General features: G+C 42.6%; 1 protein-coding gene across 3 annotated transcripts in view; it reads left to right on the plus strand.

Annotated features, from left to right (window-relative positions):
• LOC140908504 (serotriflin) overlaps positions 1-24,936 on the plus strand; it is a 42,607-nt gene extending 17,671 nt beyond the window's left edge. For 2 of the 3 annotated variants that reach the window (XM_073335742.2, XM_073335744.1), the window contains 7 exons: positions 12,448-12,506; positions 16,255-16,377; positions 17,456-17,546; positions 18,823-18,968; positions 19,711-19,805; positions 22,432-22,520; positions 24,308-24,936. In XM_073335742.2, the coding sequence (XP_073191843.1) occupies positions 12,450-12,506; positions 16,255-16,377; positions 17,456-17,546; positions 18,823-18,968; positions 19,711-19,805; positions 22,432-22,520; positions 24,308-24,435 (729 nt within the window). In that variant the 5' untranslated portion in view covers positions 12,448-12,449 and the 3' untranslated portion in view covers positions 24,436-24,936. Of the gene's footprint in view, positions 1-6,593; positions 6,672-12,447; positions 12,507-16,254; positions 16,378-17,455; positions 17,547-18,822; positions 18,969-19,710; positions 19,806-22,431; positions 22,521-24,307 lie in introns of those variants that run through there. The other variant, XM_073335745.2, reaches the window with a different exon arrangement.
• Positions 24,937-25,260: the final 324 nt, after the last annotated feature.

A 25,260-nucleotide genomic window follows, 5' to 3' on the forward strand; every position in this document is an offset into this window, starting at 1 on the left:
GTTGTTTCCAAGGAGGAGGTGAGCTCACTCATCCACACGTTTCAGCTTCAACAAGCAATATGCAGAACACAGGACATTTTAGACATTTTCTACAGGGCTGCATTGCCTCGTTCTTTTCCTTGGCAAAGCTGATGTCTGCCTATTGGAAAGTGACCAGTGCTTCTGGTAAAAATGTGAAATGTCCAACCAGAATGCAAGTTGTGTCCCTTCTCATGACTCAGTGAAAAAACAGAGTGTCTCGTTATGGCTTCTTGCAACTTTGTTTGGAAGATTCCCATATCTTTGTGCAAACTTTTTGTGCCATGCCAATTTTTATAAGACACGTTGGGCCATATGTTGAACTTCTTTTGCCTTAGCCCTCATTAGTAACCTACTTCCACAAATTACTTTGTGTGGGCTGCTATGTGGTGTGTTCCCTTGGACAACCTTGCACAATTCCATGTTCTTTCCATCAGCAATGTAAGCTTTCTGTAGGAACATCAATTTTGAAGTTAGAGGTTTTTTGTAAAGTGTCTTCACCCTCCTGGATGGTTCTGTCTTTGTTTAGTAATTTATCATGCAGCACTATCATGTCATTTGAATTATTCACTTGGTCAGTCTCCAATAACATAACAATTAATAAAAAGAAATGGAGTACTTGTGGCACCTTAGAGACTAACCAATTTATTTGAGCATAAGCTTTCGTGAGCTACAGCTCACTTCATCGGATGCATTCAGTGGAAAATACAGTGAGGAGATTTATATACACACATAACATGAAAAAATGGGTGTTTATCATGCACACTGTAAGGAGAGTGATCACTTAAGATGAGCTAGTACCAGCAGGAGCGTGGGGGGGGGGGAGAAAACCCTTTGTAGTGATAATCAAGCTGGGCCATTTCCAGCAGTTAACAAGAACGTCTGAGGAACAATGGCAGGGGGGTGGAATAAACAAGGGGAAATTGTTTTACTTTGTGTAATAACTCAACCACTCCCAGTCTCTATTCAAGCCTAGGTTAATTGTATCCAGTTTGCAAATTAATTCCAATTCAGCAGTCTCTCATTGGAGTCTGTTTCTGAAGGCTTTTTGTTGAAGAATAGCCACTTTTAGGTCAGAAATTGAGTGACCAGAGAGATTGAAGTGTTCTCCGACTGGTTTATGAATGTTATAATTCTTGATGTCTGATTTGTGTCCATTTATTCTTTTACGTAGAGACTGTCCAGTTTGGCCAAGGTACATGGCAGAGAGGCATTGCTGGCATATGATGGCATATATCACATTGGTAGATGTGCAGGTGAACGAGCCTCTGATAGTGTGGCTGATGTAATTAGGTCCTATGATGGTGTCCCCTGAATAGATATGTGGACACAGCTGGCAACGGGCTTTGTTGAAAGGATAGGTTCCTGGGTTAGTGGTTCTGTTGTGTGGTATGTGGTTGCTGGTGAGTATTTGCTTCAGGTTGGGGGGCTGTCTGTAGGCAAGGATTGGCCTGTCTCCCAAGATTTGTGAGAGCGATGGGTTGTCCTTCAGGATAGGTTGTAGATCCTTGATGATTCGTTGGAGAGGTTTTAGTTGGGGGCTGAAGGTGATGGCTAGTGGCGTTCTGTTATTTTCTTTGTTGGGCCTGTCCTATAGTAGGTGACTTCTGGGTACTCTTCTGGCTCTGTCAATCTGTTTCTTCACTTCAGCAGGTGGATATTGTAGTTGTAAGAACACTTCATAGAGATCTTGTAGGCGTTTGTCTCTGTCTGAGGGGTTGGAGCAAATGCGGTTGTATCATAGAGCTTGGCTGTAGACAGTGGATCGTGTGGTGTGGTCTGGGTGCTAATAAGCGATGGTCACATAAACACCACTCTATACCGGAAACCTACTGACCGCTATTCCTACCTACATGCCTCCAGCTTTCACCCAGACCACACCACACGAAAGCTTATGCTCAAATAAATTGGATAGTCTCTAAGGTGCCACAAGGCCTCCTTTTCTTTTTGCGAATACAGACTAACACGGCTGCTACTCTGAAACATAACAATTAATGAAATCATACAAAAAGAGCAATGCAAACTTCTGCACCAGTATTTGATTATTCCCTATACTTCAGTGATAGTCTGTAGGATTGCTGCATATATGGAACTTTCTCTCTGTGCAACTGCCAATCATGCAGTCAATCAGGTCTTACAATCATTTAGGCCTTAAAACATTTTGACTCACCTTAAAGATTTAACTTCACATTGGTTTCTCAACATACCATTTAAATTTATCAGCTTCTTTGATACAAAATAAACACCTTGCTAGATATACTTATGTTAAAGATTAGTTATATATCTTACTAATCAATTTCTATTTTAAAATAGACAACACGGTCTGAACTATTTGCAATACATTGTAATCAAGTTGCCTAGGCGATGAAGCTTCTTCAAACTGAAGGGGTCTGCTAGAGAATGCCTTTAAAAATAAAATAAAATACCTAGCTCTTATATATCACTTTAGATAGCTTTAATTTTATGATATTGTAATTAACACATTTTAAATGTATCTATCTATATTATGCCTTATGAAACTGCATCAACTAGCATAGCTTGAGATCTTATATCTCTATTACAAAGTTTAAAGCATATAAAATAGAAGAAAAAGATAAAAGAGGAAGTTACTTCACAATTTAGCAAGAGATTGTGGTTACCTAGGCAGTTAGCTGTTGTGATTACTCAAGCTGAGTTAAACACAGAAAGAGCATCTCCTGTTTTTTTAACGGTTTAGGGTTAAATTATGCCAAGATATTAATCTGGGTGGGTGGGTGTCTCTAGCATTACTACTGTTAATAAGTTCTATATTTCCTGCATAGTCACTATACAAGAGTGCAGCTTGCTTCTCCTCTGTGCCTTACAAGCTAGTTTGGAATGGCCTTATACCCACCCTGTCCCCTTTCTGGCAACTAGCATCTTCTGAGGCACCAGAAGGGAGCAGGGTCTATGCTCCCTAGCAAGATCTGAGTGCTTGTATGTCCCCTATTGCCAGAGCATCTGAGCAGCTCACAAGGGTCAATGTATTAATCCTCACAACATCATTATTTCCCTTCAACTGACGGGGATCTAATCCAATGTCCACTGAAGTTAGAACTCTTCCATTGACTTCAATGGGAGGTGGACCAGGCAGGCTCTGGGTATGTCTACACTGCAATTAAACACTCACAGGATGTTTAATTGCAGTGTAGATGTTCAGGCTCACAGACCCCCAGGAGGAAGGGTGCCAGACCCCATGCGCTACTCCAAGCCTGAATTGTCTACACTGCAATGAAACAGCCCTATGAGCCCGAGTCAGCTGACATAGGCCAGCCATGGGTGTTTAACTGCATGGTAGACGTACCCTAAGAGAAAATGTAGCAAAACTCCCATTAACTTTAATGGCACGAAGATGACACCCCTAGTACTTCAATTCTAATCAGATTCTGGTGATTATGATTTATGGGTAGGATGGGGAAGGAAGCACTTCATTATAGACCCAGTCCAAAATACATAAAGCTCAATTTACAACCCACATTTAGCAATGATCAGTAGGAATTGATGACAGTGTTTGGTATCCAATGCCTCGCCCCTTCACTTATCCCTATTCAAGATAAGCTAATTACCGTGCCAAATTGTTTTCTGTACCTCAGTCCCAGACATCATGTGTATTGGTCTTTGGGTTCTTCCTCCTTCTTTCATCCCCGGGTAATGAATTATAAAGTGCTGTGGGGAAAAAATGTTCTGTACACCAAAGGGATGTGCCTGTATATACAAGTACGGATTTTGTAAAGGAATGTTTGTGAGCATATTGTTCTTTATACAGGCCCTTGCTTTCTGGCTTATGGAAATATAGTTTTACATAAATGCACTGCTGTTGGCATTGCAGATTATCTGAATGTCGGGTTCACATCTATCATACTGTGGCTTGTGTATTTTCATATTCAATAGGGGCCTCGTTAGACGTGTGAAAGTGTTCCTCCCCACACAGAAAGGATTGTGTGCTACCTGGGTGTAGGTCTGAGCTAATATTAGATCATTCCTGCTCCCCACCTGGTATCCTGGGAGAATGTGCTGTGCCTGAAGGAAAATTGCCGGTCTCTTCAGAGAGCTAGTGCAGCTCAAGTGACTCAGAAATCAGGAGCCTCTGTGCTCCTACTTCAGAGCATGAAAGGAAATGTGAGGCCTCTTAGATGAACGAACTTCAAAAGGTTCAGATAAGCATCCAAAAATAAATATGCACATTGCTCATGCAAAGCTCATCTGAACTATTCAGAACTCTTAGAGAGGGTTTGAGTGGCAGAATTTTTGACATAACCCCATAGATCGAGGTCTTCTCACAAAGCATCCTCACCTACAGAGTACAGGCTCACTTCTTGCCTGGCATTGTCCTCTGATGCAGTGGTTCCCTAACTTTAACAACCTGTGAACTCCTTTCAATAAAATGTCAAGTCTCGTGAACCCCCTCCTAAAAATGAATATTTCCGGGGATTTTCTCCTTTACCTGCGTATAAATTATAAAAGCAGTGATCTTGGAAACATAACATTTGTTTGTACGGCATGCTTATTACACATTATTTATTATTATTATTTATGATTACAGTATTTTTATTACGTTATGAAAACGGCAACACTCTTCCAAGATTTCACTTTCGTAGCTTGTATCACTTTGAATAAGCTGTTATAAGACAAGGCTCCTATGTTTTATCAAGGAGTATCAGATGTGAAACAGCATGAAGATATTTAGAATCATAGAATCATAGAATATCAGGGTTGAAAGGGACCCCAGAAGGTCATCTAGTCCAACCCCCTGCTCGAAGCAGGACCAATTCCCAGTTAAATCATCCCAGCCAGCGCTTTGTCAAGCCTGACCTTAAAAACCTCTAAGGAAGGAGATTCTACCACCTCCCTAGGTAACGCATTCCAGTGTTTCACCACCCTCTTAGTGAAAAAGTTTTTCCTAATATCCAATCTAAACCTCCCCCACTGCAACTTGAGACCATTACTCCTCGTTCTGTCATCTGCTACCATTGAGAACAGTCTAGAGCCATCCTCTTTGGAACCCCCTTTCAGGTAGTTGAAAGCAGCTATCAAATCCCCCTCATTCTTCTCTTCTGCAGGCTAAACAATCCCAGCTCCCTCAGCCTCTCCTCATAAGTCATGTGTTCCAGACCCCTAATCATTTTTGTTGCCCTTAAGAAGCCAACTGCTACACAAGCTTTCAGGTCTTGAGCAGTCCAGGCAAACAACGCACATGACAACAAAGCTTAAACCTGTTCTTCATAATAATTTTAAAAACAATACTAGCTGCCTATTTAATTTTAAAAACGGCAAAAAATATCCACCTCCCTTTCCATTTCTTATAAGGAGTCTTGAAGTTTAAATCTCCTCAGTGTGATAGATACGCTTGCTTTGATCTGCTTAGCTCTTGGAAGTCCAGGGGCTCCGGGCTGCTGGCCCTGTGCTGCCCGGGGTCCCTAGGGACAGCTCTGTCCGTCATTAGGGATTTTTTTCCCCGAGAACCCCCTGTAACATTTCGCAAACCCCTAGGGGTTCACGAACCCCAGTTTGGGAACCACTGCTCTGATGGGAAGAAGGAGGAAAGGCCCAATGACCTATTCCTCATAATACTCTAGGATTTATCTGACCCATGTCCTGTCCTAACCCTGTAGAAGATACTTAGACCCCTTCCATTTACTTCTTCCATTTGCTTGTAGGGAGGAGGGCTGGCAGCCTGGGCACTTTCTGGGGAGAGTGTGACTGGCTCAGCCCCTTGCTCCATTCATCAGAATTCTAAATGCTACTCCAGGTCTTGTTGCTGTTTCTTATGGACCCTTAATGCCTCAGAGGTGTGAGATGCCCTAAGGTGTTCTGCAATAATCAGTGATAAAGTAGAAAAGTTTTTCATGCTGTGGAAGGGAATTTAGAGTCCTGCTCCATGGGGAAAGGTGCAAACCAAACACACTTGCACCTATGTACTGGACATTTTCCAAACACAATCCGTGTTTCTCTTACTCTCTGTTTATACAGCATCTAGCACAATGGGGCCCCAGTCTCACCTCTGGAAGCTAGCATAATAAAGATATTTTAACATAGGAAACAGTTCCAGGAAAACGCTAAGTGGGCTTAGCACAGAGTTTTCCTTAGCAAGGAGGCTATTGTGTTAGAGAGGGGTGAGCTGGCCCAGTAATTTCCCCCCCTTAATATTTATTCCATTATTTTACTAGGGCTGGAAATGAGACTTACAAAGCAGTCATTGCCACTATAACCCTTCTTTCTTTTTTGTGAGGATCAATGCTACATCACCTCCCCCTTTAGCAGAAGTGTCTACAGGTCAGCTTTGTGGAACATTGGCAAAGAATTTTCACCTGCTCTGTGAAAGGACTGACCTTCCCAGGCCTGGCATGTGTTAGGAGAGCCAATTTCTGTTTTTGTTTTGTTTTGTTCTGTTGTTGTTGTTTGTTTTTTAAAGGCAAGAACACCACAGGTGGACTAGCTGAATTTCAGTCAGCTGTTCCCTGATTAAAGTTAGTTCTTTTTAAAGAATGCTGCACTGTGCTGATATTGTAATTTTTTTTAAACCACGTGTTTATAAAACAGGAAGTAGGTGTGCTATATATACACACCTCTAGAGTGGAGATAACTTCAAACACTTACAGCCCTTCCAAAGGTAGACAGACTCAGACTGGAGAAAGGTAACTAATTTTTTTTAACAGAAATTATATTGGAGAAAACACTTATTCAGCACTGTCTCACAATGGTATTTTATTGAGAATGTAAATAGTACCAAAATGTCTTTACTTTTAATTTTACACTTTTAATGCACTAATCCCACAGGGAAACTACACTAATAAATAATATTTTCTGTTTACCAGGCTACGTTCTGATCTAAATTGTGCTGGTGTAAATGAAAAATGACTCTCCTAAAAATCAGTGGAGTTAATCTGATTCCCACCATTGTAATCCAGATCCAAATCTGGCCCATCATCTCAAGGCATTTTCCATGCAAGGATCTTAAATCACTTTGCACAGTGGGTATCTATTATCCTGCTTTGCAGGTGGTTAAGCTCAGTCACTGAAAGACTGATTCTTCTCTCTCTTACATTGATTTTATGCTGATGTAATTTCAGTGGAATTACCCCTGATGTAAACCAGGGTATCTGAGCACAGGTTTTTCTCCTCTAGAGAGACTAAACAACTTGCTCCTGTGTACAGTATATTAGACTGTATATTAAATATTGCAGTGAAAAACAGGTTAATTGTATATTCTTAGTGAATGGGAAAAAAACTAAAAGACATAAATGTAAAACACATAAAAGATAGAAAATAATTTATTACAATGTAAACTGAATAAACAAACCCTACCAATGACTGGTAGTCACAAAATTATCAGAAAATTCCCAGCATTAAAAACAGGTCAGAAAAATTTCTCAGCTAGGAAAAAAATTGTGTTGGGTTGTAAAAAGGCAAATGTATGAATTTGTTTCTAACTTTGTAGTTTAATAGATTTTTTACCATTAGGAATTTTTAATGTATGATTACAATTTGCATAAAATGGCTACAATTTTCAAACCTGGGTGCCTGATGTTAGACTTCTAGCACTGGAATTTTCAAGAGCACTTAAGGCTCAGATCCCTCAAGGTGTTTAGGCACCTAACTCCATTGAAATCAATCCCATTTACTTGGTATAAAATTGTATTTGGGAGCACAAATATCTATTTAAGAATCTACCTTCAGTGCCCAGGTTTCAAAACCTTGGATAATATAGTCTGATATGGACCAATTTATTAATATGGGTGGGCTTGATTGTCAGATCTTATTGAGTGCAAATGTGTATTAATATTTTAAGTTTGTGAAACAAACATTTAATTTATTACTAAGGCTAGAAATGTTTTGTAGCCCTTAACATACATTTATCTGGGGAATTTCAAGCACTATACATTAATATCTTAGAATTAACTTTGTATCAAGCCTTGAATCATCATAAAAATTCAGCCTCCCTTGGGGGGAGGGATAGCTCAGTGGTTTGAGCATTAGCCTGCTAAACCTAGGGTTGTGAGTTCAATCCTTGAGGGGGCCATTTAGAGATCTGGGGCAAAAATTGGGGATTAGTCCTGCATTGAGCAGGGGGTTAGACTAGATGACCTCCTGAGGTCCCTTCCAACCATGATATTCTGTGATTGTCTTCTTTTTAAAAGTGAAGATAATGTATGTTCTCAGAGGGAAATCCAGACAATACCTCTGCACCCAAAGATTTCCCTCCCTCTGCAGAACTCAGACTCAGCCTGCATTATATGACAGCTTTGCCACTAGCTTTATTGGGCACAGTCTCAAACCCCTGCTGTGGTTTTCTTATGTAACAATGGGGAAGAGGCTGTCTGAGCTGGTGTGGGGGGCACATGAGCTATGCCCTGTTTGGTGCTGTGTGGGCCCTATGTAGCAAGATACATGGAGTTTGGAAGGATAGAGCATGCCCAGGCAGAGGTTCTGACAGTGTGGATCCTCTGGTCTCCCCTCAGCACAGCCAAGCTAAACTAGAGGTGCTTGAGCCTGCATGAGTGGCTCCATAAATATACCATTGGCTGGTAGGGGAGGGGACAATGTTTCCCCAGTGCCTAGACCCTGGCTACTCCGTGATGATGGAACATCTTCTCATTGCTACAACACATGGCCATATCCTGCTTGCCTCACTCATACAAACTGAAATTTTGACTTCAGTGTAGCTACTTCTGCAAATGCAGCAAGCAGAGCTTGTCCTATGAGCTGACTTTAATATTAGAAATGCACTTTAAATGAAAATAATTTAAAACCTTTGCCTCCCACTTGGTCTGGCATTTCCCATGCTACAGTCAATGGTATCACTCATGTCTGCAGTGCAGGGAACTGTAACCATCATACTGATTTTACTGTTAGTCACATCATGAAACTATGGTGTCCTATGATGGTATCCTTGCAACGGGCTTTGTTGCAAGGATAGGTTCCTGGGTTAGTGGTTCTGTTGTGTGGCGTGTGGTTGCTGGTGAGTATTTGCTTCAGGTTGGGGGGCTGTCTGTAAGCAAGGATTGGCCCGTCTCCCAAGATCTGTGAGAGTGATGGGTCGTCCTTCAAGATAGGTTGTAGATCCTTGATGATGCGTTCATCTGTTAGTCTGTATTCATCAAGGATCTACAATCTATCCTGAAGGACGACCCATCGCTCTCACAGATCTTGGGAGACAGGCCACTCCTTGCTTACAGACAATCCCCCAACCTGAAGCAAATACTCACCAGCAACCACACGCCACACAACAAAAACACTAACCCAGGAACCTATCCTTGCAACAAAGCCCGTTGCCAACTGTGTCCACATATCTATTCAGGGGACACCATCATAGGGCCTAATCACATCAGCCACACTATCAGAGGCTTGTTCACCTGCACATCTACCAATGTGATATATGCCATCATGTGCCAGCAATGCCCCTCTGCCAATGTACATTGGCCAAACTGGACAGTCTCTACATAAAAGAATAAATGGACACAAATCAGACATCAAGAATTATAACATTCAAAATCCAGTTGGAGAACACGTCAATCTCTTTGGTCACTCGATTACAGACCTAAAAGCGGCAATTCTTCAACAAAAAAACTTCAAAAACAGACTCCAACAAGAGACTGCTGAATTGGAATTAATTTGCAAACTGTATACAATTAACTTAGGCTTGAATAAAGACTGAGAGTGGATGTGTCATTTCACAAAGTAAAACTATTTCCCCATGTTTATTCCCCCACCCCCTCACTGTTCCTCACCATTCTTATCAACTGCTGGAAATGGCCCACCTTGATTATCACTACAAAAGGTCGTCCCCATCCCCGCCTGTCCCTCGCCCCCCCCCCCGGCTCTCCTGCTGGTAATAGCTCACCTTACCTGATCACTCTTGTTACAGTGTGTACGGTAACACCCATTGTTTCATGTTCTCTGTGTATATAAACTCTCCCCACTGTATTTTCCACTACATGAATCTGATGAAGTGAGCTGTAGCTCATGAAAGCTTTTGCTCAAATAAATTTGTTAGTCTCTAAGGTGCCACAAGTACTCCTTTTCTTTTTACCTAGTTTCTGTGTTTATACAACAGGCTGAAGCTAATATTTATTGTTATATATAATATTGCTCTATGAGCTGAAATTTTCTCTCAATTGGCTATTGTCCTATGGAAGTCACTTTATCAGCCCAAGGAACAATAGTCTCTTTTCATAATCTGGGCACTGTGAGGGCAAGCGGCATCTGCTATTTAACTCTCAACATCTGGAGCAATTTTACCCCATGAATATGTTCTGGTATCACAGTGACCTTGTACTGTGTTATCTGTTTGAAGTAACCTGGCCTTATGACCCAGTTTCAATCAAGAGTTCCAACAAATACATTGACCAACTAAAAAAGCAATAGTGCAAAAATAATCTCACCTTATGTATGGATGGATGTATTATACAAATGCACAGAGGGAATAATCCATCCATATGAAGGTGAATAGAGCTTTGTTAAATCCTGCAAAAACCACTTCTGTGAATATTCACTCCAATTCTGGTCACAACAGAAAACAAAAAACTAACAAACACACAGACACATACACCCTTGCTTTCAGCACCATAATGCAGAAGTTATCAACCCCAAACCCAACTTCCCGGAAAAGTCTGAACGGCTGCTCTGCAGGCCTGCCATGGCAGGAACCATGGAGAAACCTGGCATAGCCAAGGAGTCAGCTGGTGTGAAAAATGAGGCTATGTTTCCTAACTTGGTAACCTGTGCTACTCATGGCACCTGTATTCAGGGTATCCCTACTCAGTACTAGAAATATATATTTTAATGTGTGAATGTAGCAGGGCTGATCAAATCCAGGAGATGGTGGGATATTAAGAGCTTGGTTTTCCTCACACAAGTTTTACCCTTGTATAATTTCACTGACTTCAGTCGCATTAGAGTGAGAGCAGAATCAGGCCCATAGAATCTAAACATGGAAAAGATTCAGCAGGCGTCATCTCGCCAGTCTCCCTACCAGTGCAAGCTAATTAAGCAATCAGGGAAAATATCTAGTAATGGGGAGACAAGGAGGGTAGAGACCTGATCTTCTTGCCTGCTTTCTGATATGACACCCTCCTCCCCTTCCCCCCCAACACATAACTAGAGCTGTGTGAGAATTTTTTGTGAAAAAAACATTGACAGAAAATGCAGTTTCCACAAAATCAACATTTTCTGCAGGAAAATATCAATTGTGCCTTAATTTTTTTTTCAGTCAGGAAAATCAAAGAAGCATTTTGTTTTTGAGTCAAGTTGACCCCAATCAAAATATTTTGCTTTGTCAAATCGAATCAAATAGTTTCATTTCAGGTCAATGCAACATTCCTCTATGTCCACTTAAGATGCTGCACTGCCTCAAGGGAGTTGTAGTTTGGGTGCTGCACACACCCATTCTCTTCTGTTGGTTGGGCTCCCTGGCTGGACTACATCTCTCATCATGTATCCCAGTCTCCCCTCTGAACTGCCATGGTGCATCATAGGAGGTGTAGTCCAGCCAGGAAGCCCAGTCCAGAGAGGAGAATCTGGATGAGACACCCTGGAACTAAAACTTCCACGAGGCACTGCAAAAGCTCAGGTGGACTCAGTTCAGTGTTGAAATAAACTAAAATGAAATGTTTCAACATTTATGAATTTTTTGTAGCTTTCTGTTCAATAAGAAATGTTGATATTCTAACTTTTCTACCCAATTTGGGGGGGCGGAATTCAAAATATCAGAACTTCCCATAGGGCAGAAATTCTGATTTATTTTTGACCAGCTCTACACCTCACCCCCCTCCCTGCTTCTTATCTCTGACTTGAGAGTTAGGGGAGGCAAGTCAAACATAATGGTTTAGGGCCAAGCTGGGAAACAGTGGGGAGTTTGAGCAATCAGCAGTGAGGAAGCAATACAGAAAAAAGGCAACTAGCAGGGCAGGAGAAGGGAGTGGAAAAACATTAACAAGGAATGGAGTCTATGTGTAAATTGGTAGAGGACTGGGTCACCTGTGGGAGGAATGAGTGTGGGGTTGATATGGGCGAGGAAGGGCAAGGAACTGAGGACTAGCATATCCATCTCAGTGCAGCATCTGTTAAAACAGCCCCTCTCTCCTGCACACAGTTGTTCAATGCTATGTTCTTTGAGAAGGGCAGTGGTGAGATCCTGATCTACTGCATCAATGAACAAAGCAGGCTCCTTTAATAAAGTGGGGAGAAGACAGGCAGAAAACTGCTGCATGTTCAAGTTATTTCAAATAAGAGAAATGGAGACAAAAGAAGATTTTTTTCCCATTAAAATGTTAGAACCCAAGTTGCCTTCATCCCAAATCACCCCATCTTGCTCCAGAAATATATTCCACAAACAAAAATGCTGCTTCTGCAAGTGCACCAAAAGCTTTGACAGAAAAGAGACTAAATGACACGGTGTTTATTTTTTCACAGAGATGGGTTTGCTAACTGTGATCGTGTGCCTTGCTGCACTGCACCAAGCTGTTGGACAGGTATGTACCTTTATTTCTATGCAGAGGAATAGGAATGGACTGAGTTTTGTACTAAGCCACCTCCAAAATAGTTAGTTGCCTGGAGTTCCATAAGTACAGATGGTATTTGACCACCAGTACCCATTACCTCAGCATGTGTTCTAAGCATTTCCACATTTTCCCCTTCAAAGAATCCACCCTTGTTTATGTAAATATTCACCACTAGTAAGGTCTGCTTCTCCTCTCACACTAGTCTTATACTGGTGTAATTCCACTGAGTTCAATGGAATTATATCTAATTTAAACTGGTGCAAGCAAGAGGAGAATCAAACTTTGTTGGTATGGAAATGCTGGTGCTGTGGTGATTCCATTATTTTCTGGAACTCCTTCCTGGCACTTTGCCATCCTAATGGAAACAAGTGGAAAAGCAGGTGGTTTAGTGCTGGCTGTTTCTAAAGGCACTGCTTGTTCACAGAGGACAGACACTTCATAGCTATTCACATACAGAGCACCTTCATTTATCTGAATCTCCGCTATCCAAAACTCCCTGTTGTCCATGTCCCCTGACATGTCCTCTGACACCTATTAATTACATTGGAAATTCCCACAATGATCTGAAACATCATTTGCATGCATTCAGCATCCTCCTGATATTCAACTCCAATTCTATTTTGTTCAATAAAACTGTTTTCTAATCACAGATTAAACAAAAAAATGCAGGCCACAATGAGATCCATAGCAAACTGGGTTCATTCATTGCTCTTTTGTTACCTGCACTGTCCCTTCAGGAATAGAATACTTTTTTTCCCTTTAAAACGTTTTTCTTTCTTTGAAACTGATGTAGACAGATGCACACAGGATCTCCATTGACATCAGCAGCTACAGAACAAATCTCTGATTGCTCTGATCTCAGTGCTATATACTAAATACTGTACAGTAGAGATTATGAGAATTAAGGGTCCCATTTTGGGATATTTCAATTCAAAAACGTGTAAAGTTCCAGTTTTCCAACATCTTTTAAAATTAAATTTCTGATACTTCTCCCTATTAGTTGTGAGCCATACTCTTCTCTTCACTGATGTACTGACAACAAACCTTTCCCTGGCAGGTCATAAGTTGGTTTCACTCTAAAGCCATTTAACTTAAATGCCAGGAATCCACTGAGTGCTGATCCAGACATGAGCTTTTCCAAAGTAGGGAAGTGTTTGGGCCCCAGCAGCTTGTTCAGCCCATTCTAGAGACAGAGGCTAGTTGCAAAGTTTAATATTGGATCGACATCCGTGCTTTCCAAACATTCAGGGATGTTTGGATCTGGGGATGTTGTTCAGGCCCATCTCTGCATTCCCAAAGCCAGCTCTCAGATTGAGAGGGTCAATTGAACAGGAACGGGAGAGGGGCAGGGCTTCAGTGGCTGTAGGAATAAGAGGGAATTCACCAGCAGATAAAAACAAAATGGGTCACCACTGACTGGTGAAGTAGAAGGGGAGGGATCAGCAAGATGGGGACCACTGAAAATAGCATGCTAAGGGAATGGGAGGGATGACGCTAACCAGTGGGAGTGGCAGACAGAGGTGACTAGATGGATGGTATAGAAGTATCAGTGGAAAGGAGCAGTGTAAAGCAGCCAGGGAAATTGCAATGAGCAAAGAGGAGCAGGGAGTTGATGAACTGGTTGAATGGAAGGGAAAGCCAGAAAAGCCAGGAAAGCGGGAGGTAGAAGAAGCCAAATATATGCATATTAGGATGGACAGTGGGAGGGGGCAGAGTCAGAAGAGATTGACTGGGGTACCAAGAGACAGCTAGGGAGTTTGGGTACCTACTGACTGGGGAAGCAGAAGGGAAGGCACTAAATGGAGGAGTGGGGGGCTGAATGCTGCGAGATGGGTTTTCTGCTACTCACTAAAAAGGAGAGCCATTTACTGACAGTGCTCCATAACCCAAGGGTATGCTTCCAACACCAGTGAGAGCCAGTTAAACAAATCCTAAGAACATGATGAGTACAGTATAATCATGGCTGCATATACCATAGTAAGCCACAGGAACTTTCTCACTTGGGTGTGAATTTATTAGTGTGAGGATTAAGGTGACTAAACTATAAATGTTTGGCTCTGTTATGGGGTTTTTACTTCATAGGTCACAAAGCACCTTGTAAAGGGAGGAATTTCAGGAAAGTTTCATTATCCCCATTTTATAGATGGGGGTTGGGACTGGCACTTTAACAAAGGAGCTGGCTCTTGCAACTCTTTCCCCTTTGGGAGGAGCCCAACCAGTAGGAAGAGAAGTAGGGTATATACCAGGAGAGCAATCCTTTTGCCTGCTGTTCAAACAGCTGTGGTGAGAGAGGAGGCGGAGACACAGATTGGGTTCCTTCCACTCTAAGTCTATTCCCTGGAGATGGCTCCAGTGGCTCAGCTTCCCATACCTTCTTTGGGAAGCCACATTAGATAGGCACCCCCAGCACCCGCTCGGGTGGTTGGAGAAGCCAGAGGGCATGTCTACACTACAAACTTAAGTCTACTTCAGTTAAGTTGACATCCAGCTGCCACAGTAATTAAGTCGGTAGTGCATGTCCACACCACATGGCTTATGTCAGTGGAGATGTCCTCACTAGCAGTGCTGGCATCGATGCAGAGAGCAGTGCACTGGGGGTAGCTATCCCACAGTGCAACACACCACAGGGGTTTTTGGGAAGGGCCTGCAATGCCTCCATGGCACCAAAACATTCTCTCTCTCCGGGGGGACTGGGAACATGGCTTCAACACTTTCTCCCTCCTTTCCCTGATTTCAGCTGGAACCCATAATATTTCATGCCTTTTTTCCAAAAGACTGGCATAGCCATGCATAGGCCATATCCCAAGAAGCATGGACCCCACTCAGTTGTGCACCGTTGTTGCAAGCATTACAAACACCACGCTCCTTATCCTGCAATATTTCCAAAGCCGTGGGGCGGAACATTGCAGTGTCTTTCAAGCAGCCCTGCAGGAAGTTGTAGAACAAAACAATTCCCGGGTGCTGCTGGTAGCTGTGCGGCAGCTGAACACAGGTGAGCGCCGTTTCTGGTCCCGAGAAACACCCACTGATTGGTGGGATTATGCAGTTATGGGATGAGCAGCAATGGCGGCAGAAGTTCCATATGCACAAGGCTACTTTCCAGGAAATGTGTGCAGAGCTCTCCTCAGCCCTGTAGTGCAGTGACACTGAAGTTAAATCTGCTCTGACAGTGGAGAAGCGAGTGATGATCACTGTGTGGAAAGTTGCAATGCCAGACTGCTACCGGTCAGTGGGGAATCAATTTGGAGTTGGTAAATCCACTGTGAGGCTGTTGTCATCCAAGTATGCAGGGCCACTAATTGCCTTTTGCTCAGAAGGGTTGTGACTGTTCTCAGTGGTAGTAGATGACAGAACGAGGAGTAATGGTCTCAAGTTGCAGTGGGGGAGGTTTAGGTTGGATATTAGGAAAAACTTTTTCACTAGGAGGGCGGTGAAGCACTGGAATGCATTACCTAGGGAGGAATCTCCTTCCTTAGAAGTTTTTAAGGTCAGGCTTAACAAAGCCCTGGCTGGGATGATTTAGTTGGGGATTGGTCCTGCTTTGAGCAGGGGGTTGGACTAGATGACCTCCTGAGGTCCCTTCCAACCCTGATATTCTATGAATCATCAAACAGTGGTTGTTAAAATAGTCAACTGGGATCATAGGTTAATGCATTGAGTGTGGTGGGATTTGGCAAACAAAAATGAGACGAAACTTTCCCTGTGATTTTCATTTTAGAATCCAGGTCTGGGTTTTTCTGAGTTGTCCAATTTAAATGAGAATAACCAAAAGATGATCGTTGACAAGCACAATGACCTTCGGCGAGGGGTGAATCCCACTGCCAGAAACATGCTGAAGATGGTAAGCTACGTGGTATTGCTGTTCCTATAGATCTGAAATGTTTCCCATCGTCACAGAGTGGCAAACTTGGCCGTCAGAATCCTTTCCATGATAAGGTGCAACTTTCCTGCTAAGCTGTGGGAATGTAAGTAGAGTGGGAGAGAAGCATGTCCTTGTGGTTGGCCATTGGCCTAGGCACTGGTAGGCCAGGATCTGCTCCTGCTCTGCTGCAAGTCAATTACAGAGGAATTTTTTCAAAACCACTGAAGTGACTTAGAAGCCCAAATGCTATTGAAAATCCTACCCTTAACCTCTGTGCCTCAGTTTTCCCATCTGCTGAACTGAATTAATAATATTCACCTACCTCCAAGGATCACCGGGAATCTTACATCAATAGCATTTCTAAATTGCTTTGAGATCTTTGAATGGAAGGAGCTCTAGGAGAGAAATTCCCATTCTTGTGCAGGAGTCTAGTACATGGGCTCTGCACCATTTATGTCCCATTTAAGCCCTCAAAATAAGGCCTGAGTGGTGCCTAGGCCTGGAATAGCAGATGCTGTCCCTCCAGGCCCCCTTTGCAGGGATTTCCAGCTCCTGGATCTTTGTGTGCTGGAACTGTTCAAAAAAGGTTTGCCTCAACATATTTCTAATGTACAATACAGGTTTCCTGTCCTTTATGACTGCCAAACCATTATTAAAGCAGATTGGAAACTGGTTTACTGACCTTTCCATTGGTCCAAACATTGCTACCATCACAAACCATGGCACTTTTCAGGGCTAGGCTCTAAACTATAGAGATTTTGGTTTATTCATTCATGGTGACAAGAGGGTCACCTCTTAGGCTCTGGGGCTGAGGATTTTTCATTTAAGGGAACAATCCACTTCAAATAGGCAGAAGAAATCTTCAGGACATTATAACATTCAGGATCCCCAGCTAGTATAAACCAGCCTAGCTACAGTGACTTCCATGGGCCTATTCTGACTGACACCCCTTGAATAGCCAGGCCATAATCTCCAGATCTGTATTTAGTTCTACATTCACTATTGCGGGTTGGTTTTACCAAAAGGTAAATATGATGTCTCTCCTTGTTTTCTTGAGTTTTGGAGTCCCGAAGCTGCGGACAATGCTCAGAGATGGGCAGATCAGTGTAAAATGTCCATCAGTCCTAGAAGTGAGAGAGTTGTCAATGGTAAGTGAAGAGTAACTATAAATTATGAATGATTGAAATAACCATCTGGAGACTTACAGGTACAACCATATTACTGCAAAAGTGTTATTTTAGCAGAGCAGGAGCACTGATATGGGACAGGTTGAGATTTCACTTCCAAATCCATATAGTTAGGGGCCAACAATGCAATAAAGGAAAAAATCCACCTGAGTTGAAACTTGACACACACAATCTCCTCCAGAGAGTGAATGTTTTCTTCACCATGGAAAAAATTGGTTCAAACTTTTTTTTCCTTCCCATTTGCCCCCACCAAAATCCATGGGGGAAAAAACCCAGACATCTTCTATGGACCAGGGGGAGGAATCCATTAATTCTGTGTGCCATGTCTTGACTGTTGAGACATGAACCCTAATCTCTTTGGGAAAGTGACTGTCTCTTACTATGTCATTAGAGTGCCTAGCACAACTAAACCCTAATCTCTGTTAGGGCCTTTAAATGCTATTGTAATACAAATAATTAGTAAAGTGGGTCTTAGAGTGAGGCACAAGCTTTGAGTGAGTCTCCTGCACAGGAATGAATTTTACAAAGAAATTTGCACAGGTGGTATGTACACCATAATCAGCTATTGGGGGGGGGAGACTATTTTCATCTAATATTTAATGGTAGCCTGTTAATCCAAGAACAGATGGTATCTTTTAACTAGAAATCAGTGTTATTATTTTTAATCTGCCCTTTTCATCTAGTATTTTAATGAGATGCTTCTAGTTTAAAAAGTCTGCAAATGAACATCTCTGGGCATACAGGGTCTGCCCCAAAGCCTATGGAAGTTAATGGGACACTTTCTATTGTCTTCACTGGGGTTGGATCAGGTCAATAATTCCCTTCTTAGAGGTACAGGCTTATAGGTACTGCTTTGTTCAGACTGGAAATAAGGTGTAAATTTTCAAGTGAGGTTAATTAACCATTGGTACAATGTACCAAAAATTGTGGTGGATTTCCCATTTCTGGACATTTTTAATCAAGATGAAATGTTTTTTTCTAAATGATCTGTTCTAATTCAAACAGGAATTACTGTGGGGAAGTTCTTTGGCCTGTGCTATACAGGAGGTCAGACTGGCTGATCACAATGGTCCCTTCTGGCCTTGGAATTGATGACTCTCTGAATAGAGACAATGCACAGGGTGGAAATCTGGTGGTTAACTTAACTGTAGGGTGTAACTCACATCTCCTCCACTATTCCTACAGTCTCTCTAGTTGTCCTCATGCTGTCTTGAAACTGCCTCATTTCTATTTTCAGATGTCCTCTGTGGTGAAAATATATTACAGGCAACTTATCCGCTCCCTTGGTCTGATGCAATCCAATCCTGGTATAAGCAAGTGGCTAATTTCAAATATGGTACTGGAGCAATCAATAACAATGCCCCTATTGGTGGCTACACTCAGGTATGGGGATTAATGACAAATTTCCAACAAATGAAATATTGTTTTAGGAAGAAAAGTGATACCAGTCTGGAAATAAAATATATTTATCTGAACACCCATGTGTCTCCATCAAAGTCAATGGAAAAGTGTCTGTGTAATTAAGGAAAGTTAGGAGACTACACCTCTAGAAACTTATCATTACTGTTATCTGTCATTCACTGCCTGATCCAAAGTCCACTGAACTAATTCAGAGTCTTTCCATTTACTTCAAAGGGCACTGGATCAGATATTTAATAAGATATATTCCAGCGGAAAATTATGATATTTTTCTTCTTCCCAAAATGGGACCAAATGTCAACGTATCTTAAATTACTAATAATATACTAAATTGTGGAATGACCATTTCTGAAAAATGTTGATTTGGAAATGTCAAAGCAACATATTTCAAAGCATTGATTAGAAACAAAACATTTCTTTTCTTGTCTGAAAAATCATACAGGTGCTCTACAAAAGGTGGTTGGTCACATGGTTCAGGCTCTTCCTTCTCCCAGCTGCTAAATTGCATTTTTTTAAAAGCTAAATATACAGAAATATTTCCTTGATATTACTTTTCCATGTAAGCAGTTGCTACAGTTCCCAGAGGGATGTTATGGTTTTATGAACTGAAGGGCTGCTGCTCTGTGAGACCATGAAGGGGATCTCAGACAATCCATGAATGAAATGAAACCTTGCTGATTGAGTGTACTTATTTTCATGCCTGCAGGTGGTTTGGTATCGTTCTTACCAGATTGGATGTGGAGTTGCCTACTGTCCTCAGAATAGGTTCCAGTTCTTTTATGTTTGCCAGTACTGTCCCGCGTACGTACCAATATATATTTCCTTTAAGTTGAAACACTCTGTAAGATGTTTTGAAACCTTCCAGGTAGGGCTGTCAATTACCTGCCGTTAACGCATGCGATTAACGCACCGCACAATTAACGCACGGATTTTTTTAAACGCGCATTAATGGCAAACCCTCATGAGCTGCTCCGAAGAACCTGTCTGGTCAGGCGCAGTAATGCAAGCCGCTACCAGAGGGTGGGAAGAGAAGAGGCTACAGAAAATAATGTAGGTCTCATCCCCGCATTTTTTAAGTAGAAGCAGGACGGCCAGGCGCTCGCCAGACTCATAGGGTGACCAGACAGTAAATGTGAAAAATCAAGACGGGGGTGGGGCGGGAGGGGGTAATAGGAGCCTATATAAGAAAAAAGACCCAAATATCGGGACTGTCCCTATAAAATCGGGACATCTGGTCACCCTATGCCAGGGCCACCCCCCACCCCTTGCAGGGTTCACCCGAGCCACCCTCCCCATGCCTATCTCCTCCCCACCCTGTGCTGCCAACATCTGGGGCTGCCCCCACTCCCCCAGAACTCCACACTGCCCATGGTGGGGTCTCCCCCTCCCAGCCCTGTGCCGCCTGCAGCTGGGGCTGACCCCTCCCCCACGTGCCACCCAGGGCTGGGACTGACCTCCATCCCGAGCTCAGGGGTTGACCCCCACCCCAGAGCCCTGTGTCGCCCATAGCTTAGGCTGAACCCTCCCCACAGCTTCTCACTGCCCATGGCTGGGGCTCAATCGCCCCATAGTGCTGCGCTGCCCCGGCTGAGCCTGATCCCCACCCCCAAGCGTCGCACCTCCCCCGACTGAGGCTTATTTCCCCCCTGCCCCATCTCTGTGCCACCCAGGGGTCAGTTCTGAAGCCAGCACTGCTCTCCAGCAGCAAATGTCTCTGCTTTCCTGTGGGCGGGCAGGGCTGCCTTCAGCTGACCTGCAGGCAGCATCCGCCTCTCTCCACTCTGCCTTGCCTCCGGGACAAATGACCCGTTTTGGCGAAGAAGTAGGGACAGCCGGGACAGAGCTGAAAAAGGGACGTATCGTCACCCTAGCCAGCCCAGGCCCTATTGTTCCCGGCTGGCCCCTCACTCCCGGGACCAACCCCCCTGCATCGTGCCCCATTGCCCCTAGCCAGTCGCTCGCTCTGGGGGTACCCCATAGAGAATGTGGGCCTGGCGAGCTCAGCCTCCTTGCACCAGCCTCTCCTCTCCTGAGTATGGTGAGCCCCTGAGGTAAAAGCCACCCTCCCTTGCAAGCAAGGGCCCACTCAGCTGAAGGGAGCTCAGCTAGCTCAGTAAAAGGAGGAGAGCCCAGTACCAGAAACCACCCTTCCAGAAGTAGCAGCAAGACACCTCCCTCCCTCTCCTCCTGCCCAAGTGATTGCTTGCTCCTCCCCGTTGTCAGCCCCTGTCCTACCAGACCCTCCTCCTGCACAAGTCGTTGCTTCCTTCCCCCCTCTGCTGTCCTCCCCCAACACTGAATGCTTGTTTGTCTGAGCGACTGGCTGAACTAGAAGTAGGACTGAGCGGACTTGTAGGCACCAAAGTTTTATATTGTTTTATGGTTACGTGCAGTTGTTCTTTTTTACATAATTCTACATTTGTGAGTTCAACATTCATGATAAAGAGATTGCACTACAGTACTTCAATGAGGTGAACTGAAGTTTCTTTTTTACAGTGCAAATGTTTGCAATCAAAAATAAATATAAAGTGAGCACTGTATTCTGTGCTGTAATTGAAATCAAAATATTTGAAAATGTAGAAAACATCCAAAAATATTTAAATAAATGGTATTCTATTATTGTTTAACAGCACGATTAATCATGATTAATTTTTTTAACTGCTTGACAGCCCTACTTCTAAGGTATCTACATGACTAAAAACTGGGAAACAAGGAAGCAGGTGCATGCTCAGATAGTGGCTCCTAGAATTGAAATATCCTAGAAATATCCTATTTCAATTGGGTAAAAATTTGCAAGCATCGATGTTCTCAACACTTTTCGATACAAAGGGAGTGAAACTAAAACAGTCCTGCACTGATGTTGGGTCACATTGTTAATATTTATTTTATCGAATGTTGAAATGAAAGCCTACGTTTAAGTGCCTTGCAGAACAGGTTTGGGCAGTTGAATCGGAGCTCAAGCGCTCAGACATTCATGCAAAGCAAACAGGAGAGGGCCACAAATATTTTCAAAAGCAAGTTTTGATTTAGTTGTAAATGAATATTCAGAGGGAGAGAGGGTATTTTAATATTTGTATACCTCTAATACTGACCTACCTCAAAGGGGTGCTATAAGGGTTATTTCATTACTGCCCAAAACATATCTGGAACTCTTTGGATGGAAGATGCAGAGGATTAATTGTGTTACTGTATATTCTATACAAGGGCCGAATTATTATATTGAATTTAAAAAAATTATAATCATGGAAATGTATGTCTTTCTTTCCTTTCAAATAGAACATCCTCTATCCAAAGCATAATTTGAACTAAAACAGGATTGTTTAGAAGGAGGTTTCCCATACAATCTATGGAATGAGTTCTACGTTATACAGTATGTTAACTTTATTTTAAAGGGATATATTATGTTTGGGTTGCTTTTTAATTTCAGAGGAAACAATGTAGCAGACTTATCTAAACCATACAAACAGGGACCAACGTGTGGCGATTGCCCTGATGCCTGTGACCGAGGACTCTGCAGTAAGTTAATGGTCTTTTGTTCTTTCCAAATCTTTCCTGAAGAAATAAATAATGCTAGATTACCTTGGATAGTAACTAAGGTTAAGATTTTCTCACAGTTATTTTTAATAAACGTCACAGGCAGGTGACAGGCAACAAACAAAAATCACAGGAGCCCCTGACCTCTTTGTGACTTTACTAAAAATAATCAGGGGGCAGAGCTAGGTGGGGGGGAGGAATGACAGCTGGAGTCCCATGGAGAAGACTGACAGGCTGAGCCCCCCAGCCACTGGGGCGGGCACAGCCCCAGCTCCAGCGGCCACAGCCATGGGGGGGGTCGCACAGCCCCCAGCTCCTGAGCTGGCAGCAGCTGTGGGGCAGGGGCACATAATCCCAGGTTCAACCCCAGCCATAGCCACTCAGGCTCACAGCCCCAGCTGCAGCCATGGGGGGATGGGGAGAGTCACACGGCCCTGGGAAGCCACGAGGGGGGGAGGGGGGCTGACCCTGGCTGCAGCCCCCACTGCAAGCTGCAGGGTCCTGGTTCCGGCCCCAGTTGCAGGGCAGGGGTGCACAGTCCTTCCTCCAGGCCCAGCTGAAGCCGCTGACAGCTGAAGCCGAAGAAGACAGGGAGGTCCGGTAAAGTCACGGAATCCGTGACTGATGTGACCTTCCTGACTGAATCATAGCCTTAAGAATAACATTGTGATGAGAGTTCTGTCAAGAGAGTCCTCATCCCTTTGAAATCTGTTGTTTACTCAACTCTTTCACAATAATCCCTTAGAAACTTAAAACAGACACTTATACAACTTTCCCCTGCTCTTCCTCAAACTGTACGATAAAATCCTCTGGTATCTCTCAAACGATATAAGTGCTATTTTGGGCAATATTTAATAAATCAGAGTCACATTAAAACAGTCAGGGGTAAAGTAAATCCCATCAGTGCTGTCATAGCGTTAGACATGCATCAGTGATCTGTGTAATCTAGGTAGTGCTAGAAGTGCCCTCTGTTGGAGACCTCCGTACTAAGTATTCAATCTAAAGTTTTTCAGCCCCATACACTTGGGGACACAGACACCCAATACACACACAAGCTGGTGGGTTACACATATGCACAGAGCTCTGCATATGCATTGGAGCTTTGCAGGCCTCAGTTAAGTGTGAGCAAAAGTGTGTATATGGTTAAGTGTGCAAATAGTTTCACCTTCCGGTTTGCATTCACCCCCCTCCCACCCTAGTCTCTGAAACTGAGAGAAAGAATAATTCTCTACTTCACTGTACTTTGTTGTGGGTCTTAATTTATTAAAGCTTAAAGAACACTTTGAGATCTTCAGAGGAAAGGTGCTTATTATTATACCAACAATGATTTGTGTTCAGAACAATAAATTCCTAACAAAAATGAAAATAAACTGTCCTATTCTTGGTACAACCTTACAGTTCAGTCCTTTTGTATCTCTACTAACTTCAGTTGATTTGTACAATGGTTGATTTTGGCTTGTTACACTGTATGATATGGCTGATCTTCTGTTTCAAAGTGATATTCAGTGAATGCCAGTGACTAAATTCTACCGTGGCCTGAGCACAACTTTGATTCTACTTTCACTTACATCAGTGTAAATCCATTGAAGGTAGTTTAACTGAGCTCAGAATGCGGCCCAGCAGGTTAAAAACAGAGAGGCAAACAAGACTACATAGGTTTATGAAGACAATGGATTGAAAAATACATTTTGAAAGGAAAACAATTAACTGATTTAGGACTGACTTATCCTTTTATCATCTAACTCTGTTTACCATTTGGTTTATTTCAGCCAACCCTTGCAAGTATATGGATAAATACACAAACTGTGCCACCTTAAAAGACCTCTTTGGCTGTAATCATTCTGTGGTGAAGGAAAGTTGTCATGCTTCCTGCAAATGCACCACTGAAATAAAATAATATCCTGCTATCCATCACTTTCTCTTCCTTGAGATTGTTTTATTTGAAAGAGAAAAGAACCAAGGATAAAACAAAACAATTCTCAATGTTTTCATAACCGCTTGAATTCTGGGTAAAACGATGAAGTTCCGCTCTGCATTATGTGTTATATGTCCTGAATATTGTTCAGTAATTGAAACTATTTCCATAATTACTTTAGATTATTCAAAAATCTTATTTTAGCTATTAATGGGCATAGGTCTATTGCAGGAACGGGTGGGTGAGGTTCTGTGGCCTGCAATGTGCATGATGATCATGATGGGTCCCTTCTGGTCTGAAAGTCTAAATGAGTCTACTTCAGAGCATGGAACTCCTGCTGAATTTTATTCTTAAACAGGAAATAGAGTCATAATCTACTTGACTATTTTTTTGTATTGCACATTAAATTTCACTTGATTTGCCACTGACCTTTGATTATAAAATGAATGTAATCCTGCTAAATAAAAGCATTGTTTAACTCCATCATTGCAAAGTAATTCTTGCCTGTAATTCTTTGCCACAATGAAGGTAATATTTCACAAAGAATTTAAGCCAAAGAATGCTTTCAGTTAAACTTTACTTATGCAAATTACCTCTCCTTCATAAGAGCAACTGATTCACCGAAAAGATTATGTGAAGCCATTGAAAAAATAGCAAACAGGACAAATACATATATTACTCACATACATTTAATTATAATAATAATAATAATCAGACATCCATGTTTCATGTTCTTCCTGCACCTCCTAACTATATTGTAGTTGATCATTAGATGGCGCTAGTGTTACACCTGAGCAATGGTTACAG

Source organism: Lepidochelys kempii, chromosome 3 (assembly GCF_965140285.1).
Source record: "Lepidochelys kempii isolate rLepKem1 chromosome 3, rLepKem1.hap1, whole genome shotgun sequence".
NCBI lineage: Eukaryota > Metazoa > Chordata > Testudines > Cheloniidae > Lepidochelys > Lepidochelys kempii.